Source organism: Humulus lupulus, chromosome 2 (assembly GCF_963169125.1).
Source record: "Humulus lupulus chromosome 2, drHumLupu1.1, whole genome shotgun sequence".
NCBI classification, from domain to species: Eukaryota; Viridiplantae; Streptophyta; class Magnoliopsida; order Rosales; family Cannabaceae; genus Humulus; species Humulus lupulus.
Window position 1 is genome coordinate 139,685,157 of NC_084794.1, and position 17,737 is coordinate 139,702,893.

General features: G+C 36.4%; 1 protein-coding gene, 1 long non-coding RNA gene and 1 pseudogene across 5 annotated transcripts; all 3 read left to right on the forward strand.

Annotated features, from left to right (window-relative positions):
- The first annotated feature begins 3,662 nt into the window (after positions 1-3,662).
- Positions 3,663-4,688, forward strand: LOC133818569 (uncharacterized). Of its 2 annotated transcripts, none has more exons than XM_062251516.1 (2): positions 3,663-4,018; positions 4,126-4,688. In XM_062251516.1, exons 1-2 carry the CDS (start codon positions 3,782-3,784, stop codon positions 4,306-4,308), a joined length of 420 nt encoding a protein of 139 aa, XP_062107500.1. In that variant the 5' UTR covers positions 3,663-3,781; the 3' UTR covers positions 4,309-4,688. The 2 variants fall into 2 exon arrangements, with proteins under 2 accessions (XP_062107500.1, XP_062107501.1); XM_062251517.1 differs by having other exon boundaries at positions 4,141-4,688.
- A 1,550-nt stretch (positions 4,689-6,238) lies between these two features.
- LOC133814791 (outer envelope protein 61-like) lies at positions 6,239-9,971 on the forward strand (annotated as a pseudogene).
- An 84-nt stretch (positions 9,972-10,055) lies between these two features.
- LOC133818570 (uncharacterized) lies at positions 10,056-12,122 on the forward strand. Of its 3 annotated transcripts, none has more exons than XR_009885951.1 (6): positions 10,056-10,153; positions 10,251-10,322; positions 10,842-11,165; positions 11,304-11,344; positions 11,551-11,616; positions 11,938-12,122. It is a non-coding gene; the product is annotated as an uncharacterized LOC133818570 (long non-coding RNA). The 3 variants fall into 3 exon arrangements; XR_009885952.1 differs by having other exon boundaries at positions 10,842-10,949; positions 11,069-11,344; XR_009885950.1 differs by having other exon boundaries at positions 10,842-11,344.
- The last annotated feature ends 5,615 nt before the right edge of the window (positions 12,123-17,737 follow it).

The window sequence follows — 17,737 nt, forward strand, 5'->3', positions numbered from 1 at the left end:
CCCGACCAAAGAGACAACTCCTCCACCGTCTCCTCCTCCTCAAGGCTCAACCTCCAAGCCAGTGGGTATGTCCGCAATGACAGAACTCCTCAACAATGCCTCTAGCTTAACCGTCGACAAGGTCACAAAGGTGGCTCGGCACAGGCTGAGCAAGCAGGCCTTTGCTGCCTTGCCTGGCCTTGGTACCAACAAGGTCCTTGGCTGAAGATTTAACGAGTTTATAAGTGTAAGTATATTTCTTCTTTTCAATGTGTATTCTTCAAATACCTTTACTAATACATGCTTGGTGTTTTTTGATTGTAGGCTCTCTTCACTTTAAACCATGGATGGAGGTACGTTGAGAGCTTCATTGAAGAAGGCAGAAGGCTATTGGAGGAGAATGTCAAGTTGGTCGAGGAAAATAAGATGCTAGCCAGGGAGAAGGATACGTTTGTGACCGAGAAGAAGTTGTCCGATGACCTTAAAGTAGTAAATGAATTGGTGGAAAAATACAAGAACCTCGCCAAAACAAACATGGATGAGGCCTTGAAGCTGAAGAATGACCTTTCAAAGAGTCACCAAGAGGCGAACAACCAGGAGAAAAAGGTCACTTAGCTGGAAGAGAAGGTGTCCACCCTTGAGCAGGATAATGTGAGCAACTTAGAGCGGTTCAAAGGAGTTGTCTTCAATTGATTTTATATGTTTTGGAAGAGAAATCAAAATTCCAATTTTTATTATCTCCCAAAACATGTGAAACATGCAGAGATAAACAAGTGCCTTGCTCGACTTGACGAGGAGAACAACCCCCCCTTTCCTATTGAAGAGGTTTCCCTTGCTAATGGTCTTCAACCTGAGGACAATGCTGATACCATCGTCGAACAACCTCCTTCAACAACTTGGTTTTCCTTCTTGGTGCTTGTTTAATTTTTCTTTTAATTTGTAACCTATTTTTTTGTAACATCCGAGCAATTCTGTTTGTAATGTTGAGACAATATGCTGCTTTTAAGCAGTTTTCTTTTTATTTTTCACATACATCCGAGCAATTATGCTCGTGGTGTACAGGAAATCATGTTAGTATTTTAATATTTTCATACCTGCTCGTATGATCGAACCTAACATAAAACTCTATATTATCAAAAAAAGTTTTGAAAATATTCTAAGTGTTTTTACGTGATTTCACTTATTTTGCTCATGTGTTTACATATTTTCATATGCATTTCTTATGCTTTATATTCTGTATGCCCCCCGAGTGATCGAGGAGCTAAAGGTGCTTGGTTACTTGCCATAGACCGGACCCATTCGAACATTTCTGTTCGTGAAACTAGTAACTAGTATTAAATATTATAATAAAGCAAAACAACACACTAAAGAGAAAACACTTGTAAAAAATATAATAATTTGCAAGAATAACTGTTTGTGCACAGTTCCTTTTACTAACTCGTAAAAAATGGACTAAACATGTCTGTACGAGTGACCATAACTAGTCTTACACTTATAAGCGACCATTAATAAATATCAACTAGCCCTTGTTCGAAACTTGTAAATAAAAGGAAATTAAATACAAGCTACCCCTTCAAAAAGCGGTGTTCATTGATAATACTTGCGTGGGTGCTTCCCATTCCAATATTGTGGAAATAGATCGCCATTCATCTGAGAAAGTTTGTATGTTCCTGGTTGGAGAATTTCTTCAACTTGATAAGTGCCCTCCCAGTTTGGTTTGAGTACTCCAGTAGCCTGGTAGCGAGTGTTTAGAAAAACTCTTATGAGTAATAAATTGCCAACATCAAACTTCATCTCGTGTACTGTAGAGTTAAAATATCGAGCGACCTTTTGTTGTTAAGCTGTTACTCGTAATTGGGCTAGTTCTCGTCATTCCTCAATCAAGTCTAGTGATTTTGCCAACCGTTGGTGGTTATGATTCTGGTCGTATGCGATCCTTCGATGAGATGGTGGATCTAATTCAACTAGTAACATAGCTTCATACCCACATGCTAAGGAAAATGGAGGATGGCTAGTTGTTGTTTGATGAGTTGTTCTATACGACCAGTGTACTTTGAGTAGTTCTTCTAGCCATGCCCCTTTCACTGTTCAAGCCTTTTCTTAAGAGTGTCTTTCAGGGTCTTGTTAACAACTTCGAATTCTCCATTGTCTTGCACATGAACAACAGAAGAGAAGCTTTTAGTAATACCATGATGCTCACAAAATTCTGTAACACATGTCACTGACAAATTGAGTTCTATTATCTGACACTATCTTCTTTGGCAGGCCATAACGATAGATTATATTTTTGACCATAAAGTCAATGAACTTTTTCAATGTGATGGTTGCGAGTGGCTCAGCTTTTGTCCATTTGATAAAGTAGTCAACATCCACAACCGCGTACTTGATTCCTCCCTTTCCTGTTGGTAAGGCCTCGATTAGATCTATCCCCCAAATTACCAATGGCTAAGGGATTTGCATTTGTTTTAACTCATTTGGGCTATTCGAGGAGCTTTGGAGAATCTTTGACATTTGTTGCATTTTCTCACGTAGTCCATTGCATCTTTGTTCATGGTTGGCCAGAAATACCCTTGTCTTAGTACTTTTTTTAGCCAGACTCTGCCCCCCAACATGGTCACCACAAAACTCTTCATATACTTATCACAACAATTCTTTGGCTTTTTCTTTGGTGACACAGTGTAGAAATGGTAGTGAATGCCCTCATCGATATGGGATTTCATCTAGTAATATGTACCGAGCATATTGCCTCATTAATTTTCTTGACTCGTTTCAACCACTAGGCAATAAACCATGCTCGAGATATTGTATGATATGGGTCATCCATGAATCGATGACATGAATAACCATTATAGAGTCTGTTATCTGTATACTTGGAGCTTCTAGATGCTCAACTAGAACAATATTTAGCGTATTTTCATCCTTTGCACTTGCCAGTTTTGCCAAAGCATCTGCATTTGAGTTTTGGTCGTGAGGTACCTGTTGTATAATTGTGGATCCCAAAAATCCACTAAGGAAAAAATCTCTGATCCCTGGTTGAAATACATGACTAAGTGACCCTTAGCCATGTATTTCAACCAGGGATCATATTTTTTCCTTGGTGGATTTTTGGAATCCACACTTGCCCCCAGTCTATAAGGAGGTCTTTAGGCGTCCTTGTAGACTCGTTATAATGCTACACTTACTATGCTCTGGTGGTACGACTGTGTGATTTCTTGTAAACCAAGTTGTTGACGGTGAGAATTTGTCAACGAAGTTTGTGATGCTAGTGACAACGGTGGCACACTCTGGGCTGTCATGCTCGCATGAGTGGAAAGACAACTAATCGGTATCCAATCATGCATTACCTCCATGGGGGAGTTGTCGAGCATCATGGCACATTGTTATTATTTCGTGAGATCTCTCGGGATGACACTCGAGAACAGGCTTTGGAGGGTACACTACACCAAATACCCATTTCCATAACACATGAATATAATACTATTAAAAAAGTATTATGGTATGTGTTAAAATTTTAAGCGGTTCACAAAAAAATACGCGCCTAATTAAAATTTTAAGCGGGGATCTCTTTTCTGCTTTCCACTATTCAACCTGTTCACACATGACCTAATTGCTATTTTCTCCCATCACACCCACCACCTTTCTCCTCTCTACGCCTCTCTCCTCCGTCTACGCCTACGCCTCTCTCCTCCGTCTGCGCCTCTCTACACCTCTCTACGCCTCTCTCCTCCGTCTATGCCTCTCTATGCCTCTCTACGCCTGTTGAGTGAAATGACAAAGAAAAATCACTCATTGGGGGGAATTGATGAAGGGCGAGAATGATGATGATGTAGTGGGCGCAGAGCATGGGGCTGGTGCTGGTGCCGGTGTCACAGCGATGGATGGGAAGAGAATGCCAGTTCTATCGTTGGGCACAGGATCAGCCAAGCGTGAAGAAAAGTACAATGCAGCCAAGGCATCCGAATGGGGCCTCCTCAGTTGGATTTTCGACAATGGCAGCACACCCATCATCGACATTTTTGGTGATGCTAGTTCTGATATTGTAGATCTTCTTGTCTCCTCTCTCCTTCTCTCTCATCATTTCTTTCTTTTTTTCTTCTTTTTCTTGTAGGTTTCTTAACTGATTGTTTTCTTTTTTAATTTTCAAAGTCTCATTGCATTCAGATTATGGTTGGAAAAATTCCTTTAGGGCTTGATTTGACCTTGCAAAGAACGGAAAACATCTCTAGGGAAGGTATTTTATTTTTTGTAAGATACAGTTCATGTTTTATTTCAAATATTTTTCTTTATAGGCATGTATATGTTATAAATGTTCATAAATTTACCTATTAATTTTCTAGTGGGTTTGAGGTGTTAATTGCAGCAGCAAGGTTTGAGCTTTTGGACTGCAGTGGATGGATTTGTACGTTAGGTCTTGGTTCAATAAACTAGCACCATTTTATAAATCTACTCTTATTTATATTTCCTTGCTCTATCCTTATTCCATTTCAGGTACACCTCTTCTCTTTTCCATTTTGTTTTTGGCTCAAATCTCGTGTTTATAGTAGAGACTTTATTTAAGATTTGCTCCCATTTCTAATTCTTGCAAAACACTGGATCATTTTTATATATAATGATATCAATTTTTAGATTACGTGTATATATACTAAAATTTCTTTTGCTGCATTTTCACATGATTATGATTTGGGTTTTGATTTTTTTTTCAATCTATGTATAGATAGAATGTATTCCCTTTCAGTCTATTGACTTTATATTTGAATGCAAATTGGTTTGTTATCTGTTTCAATTTCTTTTACAAGGTTTGAGTTCCCTGTGGTTGATATGTGTTGCTCACTAACTTCATTCTTGAGAATCTTAGGAAATCAAATTGATAAATTTCAATCTTGATTTTGGGATTTAGGGACTTTCTGCTAGTGTTCCATTAAAATAAATCTTTTTTTGGGTAGGTTTTTTTATTTAAATGCTATGTATTGCATGTTTACTTTTATAATTATAAAAGTCTCTGTTCTCATATATGTATATAATATATTTATTTATTATAGAAGTGAGAGAATGAAATGGCAAGCTATCTCCATGTTTTCTGCCTTATATTCATCTTGAACCCATATATGCATATTTCTTACAGCATATGCAAGTATCATTTTTTTGCAATACAAGGTCTTCAAACTTTAATTCATATATGTAGGTTTCTTTTGACATATGCATGAACATAATATGGTCCAAATATTTTTACTTATCAATTCTATTTTTGTTTTTTAACTTATGTTCCAACTTTACTTTTGTTCATAATCTATCTTTTGCTAAAGATGTCTCCATCTACATGAATTAATTATTGTACCCAATATGTATTCCATTTAGGACATTATATATATATATATTGAGTAAACATGTCTCTTATCTATCATGTCTAGTACTAAAGTAATGAGAAAATTACTCTGAGAAACTCACATAGTTGGAACTACCGAAAATGACACTTTTTAAAAGAATTCACTATGCCAAATTTGTAGACCCTTATGTATTTAATGCAATGTTTTGTAACAAAACTGACCAGAGAATTTACTTTTCTTGGTCAAAGTCCAACTCCATCAAGACAAACCATATAGATATTGTGTCTTGATCATAATTGAAAGTCATTCTTATATCACTGCTGTTTGTGGTCGACGTCACTTAAGTTTTTAAGTGTTATAATTAAAAATTGTTTTGCTTGTAGTGGCTGCATGCGTTGGCTTCTTGGGCTCTCTCATCTAGGTCCTTTGGTATCTTGAATTTTTGGAGGTGATCCCTTATGTGTTGGTTTTTTGGAACTTCAATGTATTTTCTTCTTTCTTGAGAAAAATTAGGTTGGGTTTTTTTATTGACATGTACTATATTGAATGGGTATGATTATTAGAAAGTGTGCTTAACATGCTGGAAGTGTTAATAGATATAATTATTAGAAAGTGTTAGTGGATCGTATTTGATGTTTTATTTTAATGAAAAGTGAGGAAGTCTATTGTGAACATACTTGCATCCATATCTAGCTACTTTAAAGTATGTTAATATATTTTTTTTTTTAAAAAAATAGTATTTTTCCCCATAGGCCACTAATTCTCTCTCCTACCTACCCTAATATATTTACTATGTTTGAAAAATAGCATGTCCAAATATATTATTAATTGGGTTGTAGTTGATCAACTTGATTACAAAAATAATATGAATATAATTTTCTTTGCTTAAAGAGTTTTTGGAATCCTTGCTAATGGAAATTAAATGATATTGTGATATGATAGATGAAGGGGATGTGAATGAGTACAACTTGAAACAAATGGGAAGGAGTCCAATTGGTACAATACGAATTTTTTTAAATAGTCATTGGAATTACTCTGATGCAAAAGTATTCCACACCTTGTCTATGATATGTGATGTGCAATATTCTCATTTCAATTATGTTTTTATCATACAATCAGGATTGGTTTGTATTTTTCTTTATTATTTGTTTCTCTAGATGGAACAAACTAATATGCATTGGAGGGCATGCTTTTGGTGATCAGTACATAGCTATCGATGCCATTTTAATGGACTTGGAAAACTAAAATTGTTTGCACTCATTTAATTTTCACTGCCGTTGAACTTGCAGACTTGTGACAAAAAAAGATAAAATAATGCTATTTAATATATATTTGTCAATTTATATCTATATTAATTAATGTCATTAATTTTGTTCTAAAAATTGATAATATGTGAAGTGTTTTAGTTTTATAGTTTCATAATTTTTGTTGGTAGTTTTTGTTTTAGAAAGTATATTGGACAAGTTTTGTTGATGTTTTTGTATCAGAAAATTCAAATGTGATATTGTAGAATATAAGCTAAAATGTTACATTTTTCTTAACTTTTCCTATGTTTTTCTTTTATTTTGATGCAGGAAGTGACGTGTTTGATAGTATAAAAATTAGATTTCTTCTCATATTTCTATGTTGAAACAACTACCAACATTTCTTAATTCTTTGTTGATCTGCAGTGTTCTTAAACAACTACTGTTAATTTTAGAAATCTTAACTATATCACTTGATCTGCAATGTTCTTGCTAGTAGAGAAATAACTGCTTTTAATCTTAGAAAATCTTAACTATATTACTTGATCTGCAATGTTTTTGCTTCTAGAGGGGAAAAAAAAATCAAATACTGTCTTTAAAAAACTCTTACCCGCAATTCGATTTATTTAATAATTTTTTGTTGATTAAGGACTGATTAGAACATTAATGATCAGCCATTCGATTATATAGTGGAACATATATTTCATAAAGTGTTCGTAGATTCCCTTAGTCTATCTTCATTGTCTTCATTCACACTTGTTTTGCATATAATTTGGCAGGGAAATGAGCTTCATAGCCAGGGAAAGTACAATGATGCCTTGCAGAAGTACTGTCTTGTGAGTATATTTACTGTTACTTTGGCCTACTTGAAGAGAACTTTCTCTACTTTCAGTGTGAACTTTTGGTTTTTGAGTATGATTAGTACTTTTCATCTTTGAGGCAAAAAAGAACCTAAAAGGCATTCCATCATCGAAAGGTCAAGCACTAGAGTTGGCATGCTCACTAAACTTGATGTCATGTTACTTGAAAACAAAGCAGTTTGATGAATGCATAAAAGAAGGTTCTGAGGTATTGAGTTGTCTTCCTTTTGCTTTCTATTATACTATATATCAGTCAACTGTGATTAATAATCAAGACATTTATAATAATAGCACCAAAGCTAGAGGACTGTTTGTTATCTAATATTGCTTTTGTATTTTCTCATTTTCAATCTATCAGTTCTGATCTTATAATAAAAAAATTGTTTCAGAAAATAATGCTTTTATGTTCAGAAGGTCTATATAGATATTAACAATTCATTAATGCTCTTTTTCTTTTTTAACTTGCTCATCAGCTTAGAAATGTTTTTCATTGTTACAGGTATTGGGATATGATGTGAAGAATGTGAAAGCACTTTACTGGAGAGGTCAAGCATATAAAGAACTAGGTCAACTACAAGTGAGTTTCTTTTAAATGTCTTCTGAAGGATGTTTATGCAATTGCCCTGCTAACCATTGGGGGACATTCTTGTTGTTAGGATGCTATCTCTGATCTTATCAAGGCTCATGAAGTTTCTCCTGATGATGAAACAAATGCAGAGGTCTTGAGGTGTAATTTCTTGTGAATGATCTTCTTGGACTTTGTTATAGCAGATTAACATCAATTGTTCCTTCTTTTTCTTTTTTTAACTAGCATATATTGTTTTATCAGGGATGCTGAGGAAAGATTACTGAAGGAGGGAGGTGCACGTGCACCAAGAGGTTTGTTAATTTTGTACTTATTTTATTTTCAGTTGATGTTAGTTCATTACTTTGCACGTGCATGTTAGTTCTTTTTAAAAAATGTACCATTCTCATCGTTTATTTGTTGCAATTTTTCTAGTCTATTTTTTTTTTCAAAACAACTTTGCAACCCAAGTAATTTATTTTTGTGCATGTGTGTCTACATTAATAGATCATTCCAGAAATTCATTGCAAATGCTGATCCTGAAACTCTTGCTGCTTTGAATGCTGGTAATTCTGGAGAGGTAAATGCTCACATGGTAAAGTCTGCATCAAACATGATTGGCAAAATGTCAGCTGAGGAACTTCAAAGAATGTTTGAATTGGCTTCCTCATTTCAGGAGGATAACCCAAGTATTATGGGAGGCCTTGGTACTAATGACAGTTTCAAACCTGGGCCAGTTCCTCCAAATCTGACACCTGACATGCTGAAAACAGCCTCTGATATGATGAATAAAATGCCACCAGAGGAACTTCAGAAGATGTTCGAAATGGCATCACAATTGAGGGGAAATAACTCATTTCCAATGCCAACAACTCTAAATGCGGCCGGACCCAGTTCAGATGGTGGTTTAAGAGCAGGACCCAGTTCTATTATAGATGAAACTAATGTTTGAGGCAAAAGTAGTTCACACGGTACATCTTTAAATTCAAGAAGTTTTCCAGCTCAATCGAGCTTCCCCGCCCCCACTAGTGATCTGGAAGAACAGGTGAGAAACCAAATGAAAGATCCAGCAATGCGGCAGGTTTGCCTTTTTTACTTTATGAGACATTTTCATAATTTTTTGAAGCCTTTTGTTATTGCTATTTTATTTTTAAATATTTTACCAACAGAATTGCTATGTGCATTGAATTATTTTCGTTTTAGACTCGAGAGGAGAGCATCTTATGACCAAGCAATTGCTGCATTATAGTATTTTTTTTTCAAGACTAACTTTACAAAAGTGGGATCAGTTTTCTACTCACTAATAGTAACATTGGATTCCAAGAAATTATTGATTTTTTAGATTTTTTGTTATCTCTTGGGCCAATTTATATGGGTTGTTCACTAGAGTAAGATCTGTGCTTTAAAAATATTTCTCTCCACTTGATCATTATTTTTTGGCAATTACTAGGGCCTTAAGCGCAAATGAACTGTCAGGGGAGGTACCAAAGGAATTGGGACTACTTACTGACCTATCTTTTTGGTAAGTTATAGGCATTTTTTCATTTTAATGGTAACTATATTGTTTTTTCTCCTTTCTTTATGAATTTTCCATTACACATTTCAATCATATCATTGAAGACTATTTCATAGTTTATGATATTAATGACATTTATTCTTGGAAATAATTTTGTCTATAGGTACTTACCAATGAACAATTTCTCTGGTCAGCTACCGCCAGAACTAGGGAATTTAAACAAATTAAAAATACTGTACGCTTGTATTATTACGGGTCTTTCGTTTCATTTCTTTTTCTATTTATGATTGGGTGCATTTATTTATAGTCCATACAGGTATCATGAAACCCATTGAGAATTACTATTCAACTTAATGATTGCAGTAGTACATTGGTCCCATCCTGATTCCTTTGTTTTTCATTGTTTATATTTGATAGTAGTCTTTTCAATTCTGGAGTTAGTGGCGAGATTTCTTCAACATTTGAAAATCTCCGAAGCTTGGAACAATTGTAAACTGTTTCTTTTACCTCTCATGATATAATAGGCATACTATTATATAAGAAATAAAAAAAGTTATAGGTTTTTCTTGTCTAATAACATCTTCAACTTGTAGGTGGGCATCAGATAATGAGCTTACAGGCAAGATTCCATATTTCATAGGAAGTTGGTCAAATCTTACTAACATGTAAGACAAGTTGAATAGATGGGTGTATTTTGATAACATTGCAACATCTATATCTGTATATTAACATAAAGTTAGCCATTTGCTTATGTTATTGCAGGGTATTACAAGGAAATTATTTTCAAGGTCCTATACCATCAACGTTTGTGAATCTGACTTCTTTAGTACAATTGTGAGTAACATGCTCAATACAAATCTATCTACAAATTTTTAAAGCTAATAATCTTAAGTGTGAACTATATACATATGTTGGCGGTTGAGTGATATATCTAATGCAAGTTCTTCTGTTTTTATAAGTATTTTGTCTTTGTAACAAAAGCTATCTTTGAGTTGGTAACAAAAGCTGTCTTTGAGTTGGTATCAACTGAAACATATAAGTGTAAAGATTTAATTACAATGGTAATTAAGTAAGTAACATTCTGAGTGCATAATCAATTGCTGATTTTATGTCTATTACTTTTCAGCTTTTTCATGTAGCTCTTTCTTCTTCTTTTTTATTATTATTATTCATCTCTATCTACCCTCAATTAACTAGCTTGCTTAGTTTAATAATCAAAAGTAAACAAAGGCTAGTTGTTTTTTTTCTTATTTACTATTTTTATCATTTAATTTTCTTGTATCTTTTTTCTTCTTATTTACTATTTTGTTTTAGCAAGGATATATAATGGAATTTGGATTGGAAAATCTATAGGGATCATGACGAGGCGACCTTTGGTCTTGCAGCTTGACAAGACAAACGAGGGAGCTTAGAAATACGCTGAGTTTCTTCACCTTTGCAAGAGGAGATTCACAGATTTTGGTATGTGGTGTATAACTTAAAAATAAATTTGATTCGTATCTGTTTGTACATGATCAACTTGTTGCTCATTTGTTCTCGTGTTGATTTTTAGCTTGATAACTTGTGTTTACATGAAACAGCAATTGATGTTCAGTTTTTAAGTCACATAATTATTTTTGCCAAAACTTGAGAAGAGAGTTGGCAATTAGGAGTCAGAAAATCTGAGGTCAAATTTAGGTAAAGTTCTCGAAACTTCTGATTTTTATGAATTTGATCCCAGAAACTTGGCCTTTGTTTTTGGGGAAATTTCTCATGCATAGTTCAAAGTACCGATCAATAATAAAAGAGTTCTGTGATTTTCTATGTGAATGCAAGGATGTGTTGGATGAAGCAACTACAATGAAACTTTTAGAGAGGTAACTATCTACATGATCCTATGTAAGTTAATCACATTTTTCATAAAAGTATGAAAGCAATAGCTAATTCTTTTCTATTTTAGTTTAGAGCGGTAATTAACTTCTTTTCTATTTTTCCTCTCTGATTTTCTCATTCACTTTCATTTATGAATTTAACTGTTTGTTTTGTGGGAAATTCATATGCTTAGATTTTTCTTTCTTAATAGGCTGATATGACCATGTTAGAAGACGAACTAGCAACAAAAAGATGACTTTCATCAGCCCTTGTCAAGGTATAAAGAAGAAAGTCTTCTGTTGTGCTTTAGAATTATGCTGCTGAATGTTTCTTTCATTTTCATTAAGTTTTAGGTATTGATAGAGTACTCTGTTTGGCAGTGGAATTTTTTCTTCGTTCATCTCTTAGCTTATTGTTTTAAGTTGCATGTTTTGTTGCTTCAGTCGTTTTGCATGGTAGTACATCTTGCTATACCCTGCTGTTTCGTCAAGTTTTGGAGTTATTACAAATTTAATTTAAACTTTATATTCTTACAGGTGGAAACTAGCTTAAGTCTTATGTTCTTAATAATAAAAGGACTTTTTTTTACAATGTGCAGGTATATTGAGATGATTTCTTTGGAGCAATTCTTGACAACATTTGTAGTTTAGGCCTTTCGAATGGAAGAATGTATTTCACTAATTTTTGTATACATTTCTTGTTTTGTATTTAGTGATAAAGGAATCTGAATTGGGCATAAACTATGTTGTGATATGATTTCTTAAGCCTAGACTAGTAGACTAAATATTGTAATTACATTTGAGTAATTAATAAAAATCTATTTATGTTACCTTATTTGGCTTCAACTTTCATATTTGTTTTCCTAGTTTTGTGTAAGTAAAAAAAGATTATGTTTCTCTAAGCTAATATAACACATGTGTTATACTAAAGTGTAGTATAACACAAATAATGTGTTGTACTAAAGTATAGTATACCACAAAAAAAGTGTTATACTAAAGTGTAGTATAACACAAAAAAAGTGTTATATAATCGACTATAAATAACATAATTCAACACTTATCTATATATTAAAATAACACAGAAATTGTGTTATCGTTGACAGTACAATAACACATCTGTATAACACTGATAAAGTGTTATGTAAAGTACCCTAACCTACGATAACATAGTCTGTCTTAACACATCAGAAAGTGTTATCGTATGTTTTGATAACACATTTTCAGTGTTATTAAAAGCATTTTTTCTAGTAGTGGTATGATCAAGTGTTGGATGAAAAGGACTAAGCATTGACATGCGAGGCCACAAACCAAGTTATCCGAGGGCATCGGGCCAAGGTTGACCTTCCTTCTCGCCTCTGAGTCTTCAACCTTCATCTGTCAACACGTGAAGGCCTTTGTTTGTCATCTTTTTCATGACTACGATACTTGCATTATACTTGGAGGCATATAAGGCATCAAAAGGTGTCATTCAACACTATTGGTTGATGAAGACCTTGCTATGCAAGATGGTCTCGCACAGCGAAACCCTCTCACATGGTGAGGCTCGCCTCCTTCTCTCATTGGTGTGAGACTTTAAGAAGCCCATTCTTTTCTTTAGTACGGGAACTTGAGAAGCCTTGTTTTTATTATTTTGAGACTTTGAGAAGCCATTTTTTTTTCACATGAGGAGCTTTTGCAAGTCCTCATGGTCAATAGCTTTATGTTGAAAGGGTTCCCTTTGGGACCCCTCTACTGCGTGTGATTCATGTCTGTTGGTGCACCTTGATTTCTTGTAAGGACATGTAATCAATCCAATGTTCTTTCATCACTTCTAGCAAGGAAAAATGCCAAGGCATTCAAAATGCTTACGACAACTACAAGATGTTGAGGCTCACCTGGACGGAGAACAACAGAAGGCTTCCAGGAAAGACCCTCCTTCGCCTAAGCATGGAGATATGCCGAAGGAATGTCCTCCCCCAAGGGAGGAGAAGGAAGCATCATCCCCGGCTGTCCGGCCCGGCGGAGGTCATTCGAAGCCGCCAGTGCACCCACATCCTCGGCCCCCGATGGCACCATACTCAAGTCACCAAGACTCGGGTCCCTCGACAAACAGGCTAGGCAAGAGTCCCCGAGTACACTAAGTGAATTACAGCTCAAGGACTTGCTTCTATGAGGATGAGATTCGTGAGTTACATGAAAAGAATCGAAGGCTGGAAACCAGTCTAGAGAACATGCAGGAGGTTTTAAATGACCTTTTGCAAGGAAAGTTGAGCCTACCCCTTCCGAAGCATAAAAATACATAGCGTGAAAGAGGGGAAACCCCTGTCCTCGTAGATGATGGGATAACCCAAATTTCCACCAGCAACACTCCCCAGACAAAGTACCATGAGGGACCTATGCCGGTGAAGTACCCCCGGGAGCAAAGGTGGAGGGACGGCGATGGTCGTAAGAAAGAAGCTAAAGTCACCTCAAAAGAGGCGCCCCTTGGCCTAGGAGAAAAGCTCAATAGGGAGAGGTCAGAAGTAAGGATGACACCTCCTATAACCCCCTCGAGGGGCAAAGAGAAGAGAAAGGCAAACCCTACTGAGCTGAGAGACTCCTTGAATAGGAGGCAACATGAGCTGGACACCGAGATGAAGAGTCTTCAAAAGAGCGAGATCGTCACATCATCTGGGGGGCACATTATTGATGAAGAGTTTAACTATGAGTCACCCTTCACAAGGGAGATCCAGGTTGAACAACTCCCCGCCAGCTTCAAAGAGCCTTGCATGACTCCGTACGATGGTACTACGGACCCAAAGTATCACCTGGACTCCTTCAATAACTTGATGAGGTTAAGGGGGGTCAACAGCAGAGCAAAGTTCCATTGCTTTGTCATTACACTTAAAAGAGTTGCGTACAAGTGGTTCAAGAGGTTAAGGCTGGGAACAATCAAGTCACGGCAGCAATTCTCTGGCGAATTTCTTCGACAACACCATCCAGTCCGTGATTATGTTATGCCAATTACCAGCCTCGCTCACATAAAATAAGATGAGAGTGAAAGCCTAAAGAGCTATATCCACAGATTCAATATGGAAGCAACTAAGATGGTGACTGTGACTAGAGCAGAGCTCAAGATGGCAATCACAGCTGGGGTTCGTTCTGGAAGCAAGTTATGGGATAACATGCTCAAGAGGGAGATTACAAGCTTAGAGGAGTTCTTCGAAAGAGCCCAAAAATATATACGTGTGGAAGAGGGCCATAGGAACTTGCATGTTGAGGAAAGCATGCATTCCTTCGATCATCTTTCTACCAATAAGTCTGAAGATTCCGCATAGAAGAGATCGTTATGATAGAGGAGTCACTAATCAAGTTGAAGATTGGAAGAGGTTTACAAGAATGCTTCAAGGAAGAGGCAAGCGGGATTCAACAAGGATAACCTCTGATAAGACTCCCTTTATATGAGTCGCTTAGGAACCAAATAAGTCATCGCAATTGGCCTCCATAAAGATCCAAAGAGGTCACCAAGCTAATTCCAGAGATCTGAAATTGTCAGAGCATAAAAAAAAAACAAAATAAGACAAAGTGCTTGGAAAGATAGACCCCATCAACCACTTGGGAGGTGTTCAACCTCGCAAGCCTCAACAGGCACCCAGTCTTGTGCAAAATAAGTGTCTAACCTCGCGAGCCTCAACAGGCACCTAGCCATGTGCAAAATAGGTGCCTAGCCTCGCAAGCCTCAATAGGTTCCTAGAGAAGTTCGAAACGAGTGTCTAGCCTCGTAAAGTATATATGTAAGTACTTATAATACTTGTATGTATGAGTGGTGAACCTTGTAAGACAACATTTGAATCTATAAGGACTAGCTACCCTTATAGAATCTAAGAAAGTCAAAAGGTCCCTCAAAAGTTACCTCTCCACAAACACATGCACCCTATAAAAGGATCGCGTCGCAGAAGACCAAAGGGGAGCCTAAAAAGATCCCTAAGTCTAGATCGACTGAGTCACCTTACCGAGGGAAAAAAGGCCTTGAAAATAAGCGCTTGCAAGGTTTCACAAATACCATCTCCCTATAAAGGGTCCCAACCCAATGATAGATCACATCAAAGACCAAAAAAGGTCCTCATAACACTCCTAGGTCAGCCAAGGTCACCTGGCCCAAAAAGGGCCTCAAAGAAGGCGCTTGTGAAAAGGGTCTCAAGGAAGACACTTGTGAAAAAGGCCTCAAAGAAGGCACCTGTGAAAAGGGTCTCAAAGAAGACGCTTGTGAAAAGGGTCACAAAGAAGACTCTTACAAAAAGGGTCTCAAAGAAGACACTTGCAAAAATAGTACTATGCATAATGACGAGAAGGACGCTTCTCGCACAAAATAAAACGTGCGCTAAAAAATATATAAAAGGATAGCAAGAACCCAAAGGGTCAACATATCCTTACAAGAAATCAAGGTGCACCAATAGACACGAATCACACGCAGTAGAGGGGTCCCAAAGGGAACCCTTCCAACATAAAGCTATTGACCATGAGGACTTGCAAAAGCTCCTCATGCGAAAAAAAAGAAAAAAAATGGCTTCTCAAAGTCCCAGAACAATAAATACAAGGCTTCTCAAGGCCCCGTACTAAAGAAAAGAGTGGACCTCTCAAAGTCTCACACCAATGAGAGAAGGAGTCGAGCCTCACCATGTGAGAGGGTCTCGCTATGCGAGACCATCTTGCATAGCGAGGTCTTCATCAACCAATAGTGCTGAATGACACCTTTTGATACCTTATATTCCTCCAAGTATAATGCAAGTATCGTAGTCATGAAAAATATGACAAACAAAGGCCTTCACGTGTTGACAGATGAACGTTGAAGACTCAAAGGAAAGAAGGAAGGTCACCCTTGCCTCGATGCCCCCGGATAACTTGGTTTGTGGCCTCGCATGTCAATGTTTAGTCCTTTTCATCCAGCACTTGATCATACCCACCAAAGCCTGTTCTCGAGTACCATACGATTTCATCTATACTTAGTCATCCTGAGAGATCTCACGAAATAATAACAATGTGCCATGATGCTCGCAACTCCCCCGTGGAGGTAATGCATGACTGGATACCGATTAGCTGTCTTTCCACTCATGCGACCATGGCAGCCCAAAATGTGCCACCGTTGTCACTAGCATCACAAAATTCGTTGACAACCATCAACAACTTGGTTTACAAGAAATCACATAGCTGTACCAATAGAGTATAGTAAGTGTAGCATTATAACGAGTCTACAAGGACACCTAAAGACCTCCTTATAGGCTGGGGGGCAAGTGTAGATTCCGAAAATCCACCATGGAAAAAATCTCTGATCCCTGGTTGAAATACATGGCTAAGGGTCACTTAGTCTATAATGACCCAACTAATTCTAGACTTTGGACCATTAAAACTACGTATACATAAACACTATTCTTAAGAAAACATACATACGAAATAGTCATAACTTTATTAAAAATTGTAAAGCAAAGGTTAAAATACATAAAAATTTGGGGTATGATATGGGATCCCATTGTTTGACAATAAAACATATCTTAAATCTTAAATAAATTCGTTACAAAATCAGTTGCGAAAAATACATAGAAAACATAATTGAAATGACTAAAAACAACTTCGTCCTCGAATCGTTCACGTAGTCCACCGAATCCATTCTCCATCAATACACAATCCCAAGCTGCCAAGAATCTTCCCGCTGCCATAATTATTTTCCTGCACATATAAAAATAAAGGAATGAGCCTAATGCCCAACAAGGAAAATCTATTAAAAGCATGATACATAAACATAAACTATAAACTATAAACTATAAACTATAAACATATAACATATACTATAACATACATCACAATTCTAACCCATGTACATGGTAAACATTGGGGTTTGCTAACTAAGCAACTATAAGCCTCAAAATACAATGAGGTTTGCTAGCTAAGCAACTATAAGCCCCAAGAACATAAAAGTGTTGGGGTTTGCTATTTAAGCAACTATAAGCCCCAAAACATATATATATCATAACATATAAAAACATATTATAGCATAATCATATAAGCATATAATAACTATCCTATTTTCCTTACCAATACCGGGATGTGAGAACAAGGACGGGATTTTGGAACACTCCTAAAACCAACAATAGAAAGGTGAGTATTTATAAAAGAAAGAGATGAAAAGGAATGAACTAAACCACTGAGAAGATACTTACCGACAAGAAACCTCAAGTTCAAAGAACTTAGATGCCTAACCAAGAATGGAAAACCGTGAGTTAGGATTTGAGTAGAGAAAAACTACTACAACTGATGAAACATACAGAAATGAACTACGAATAGGAATAGGAATACCTTTGAATGCACTATAACTGAACTACACCTCGATATCGGAATACCCAAGTGTTTAATAAGCTTAAGATGATAAAGCTTATAACCCCAACC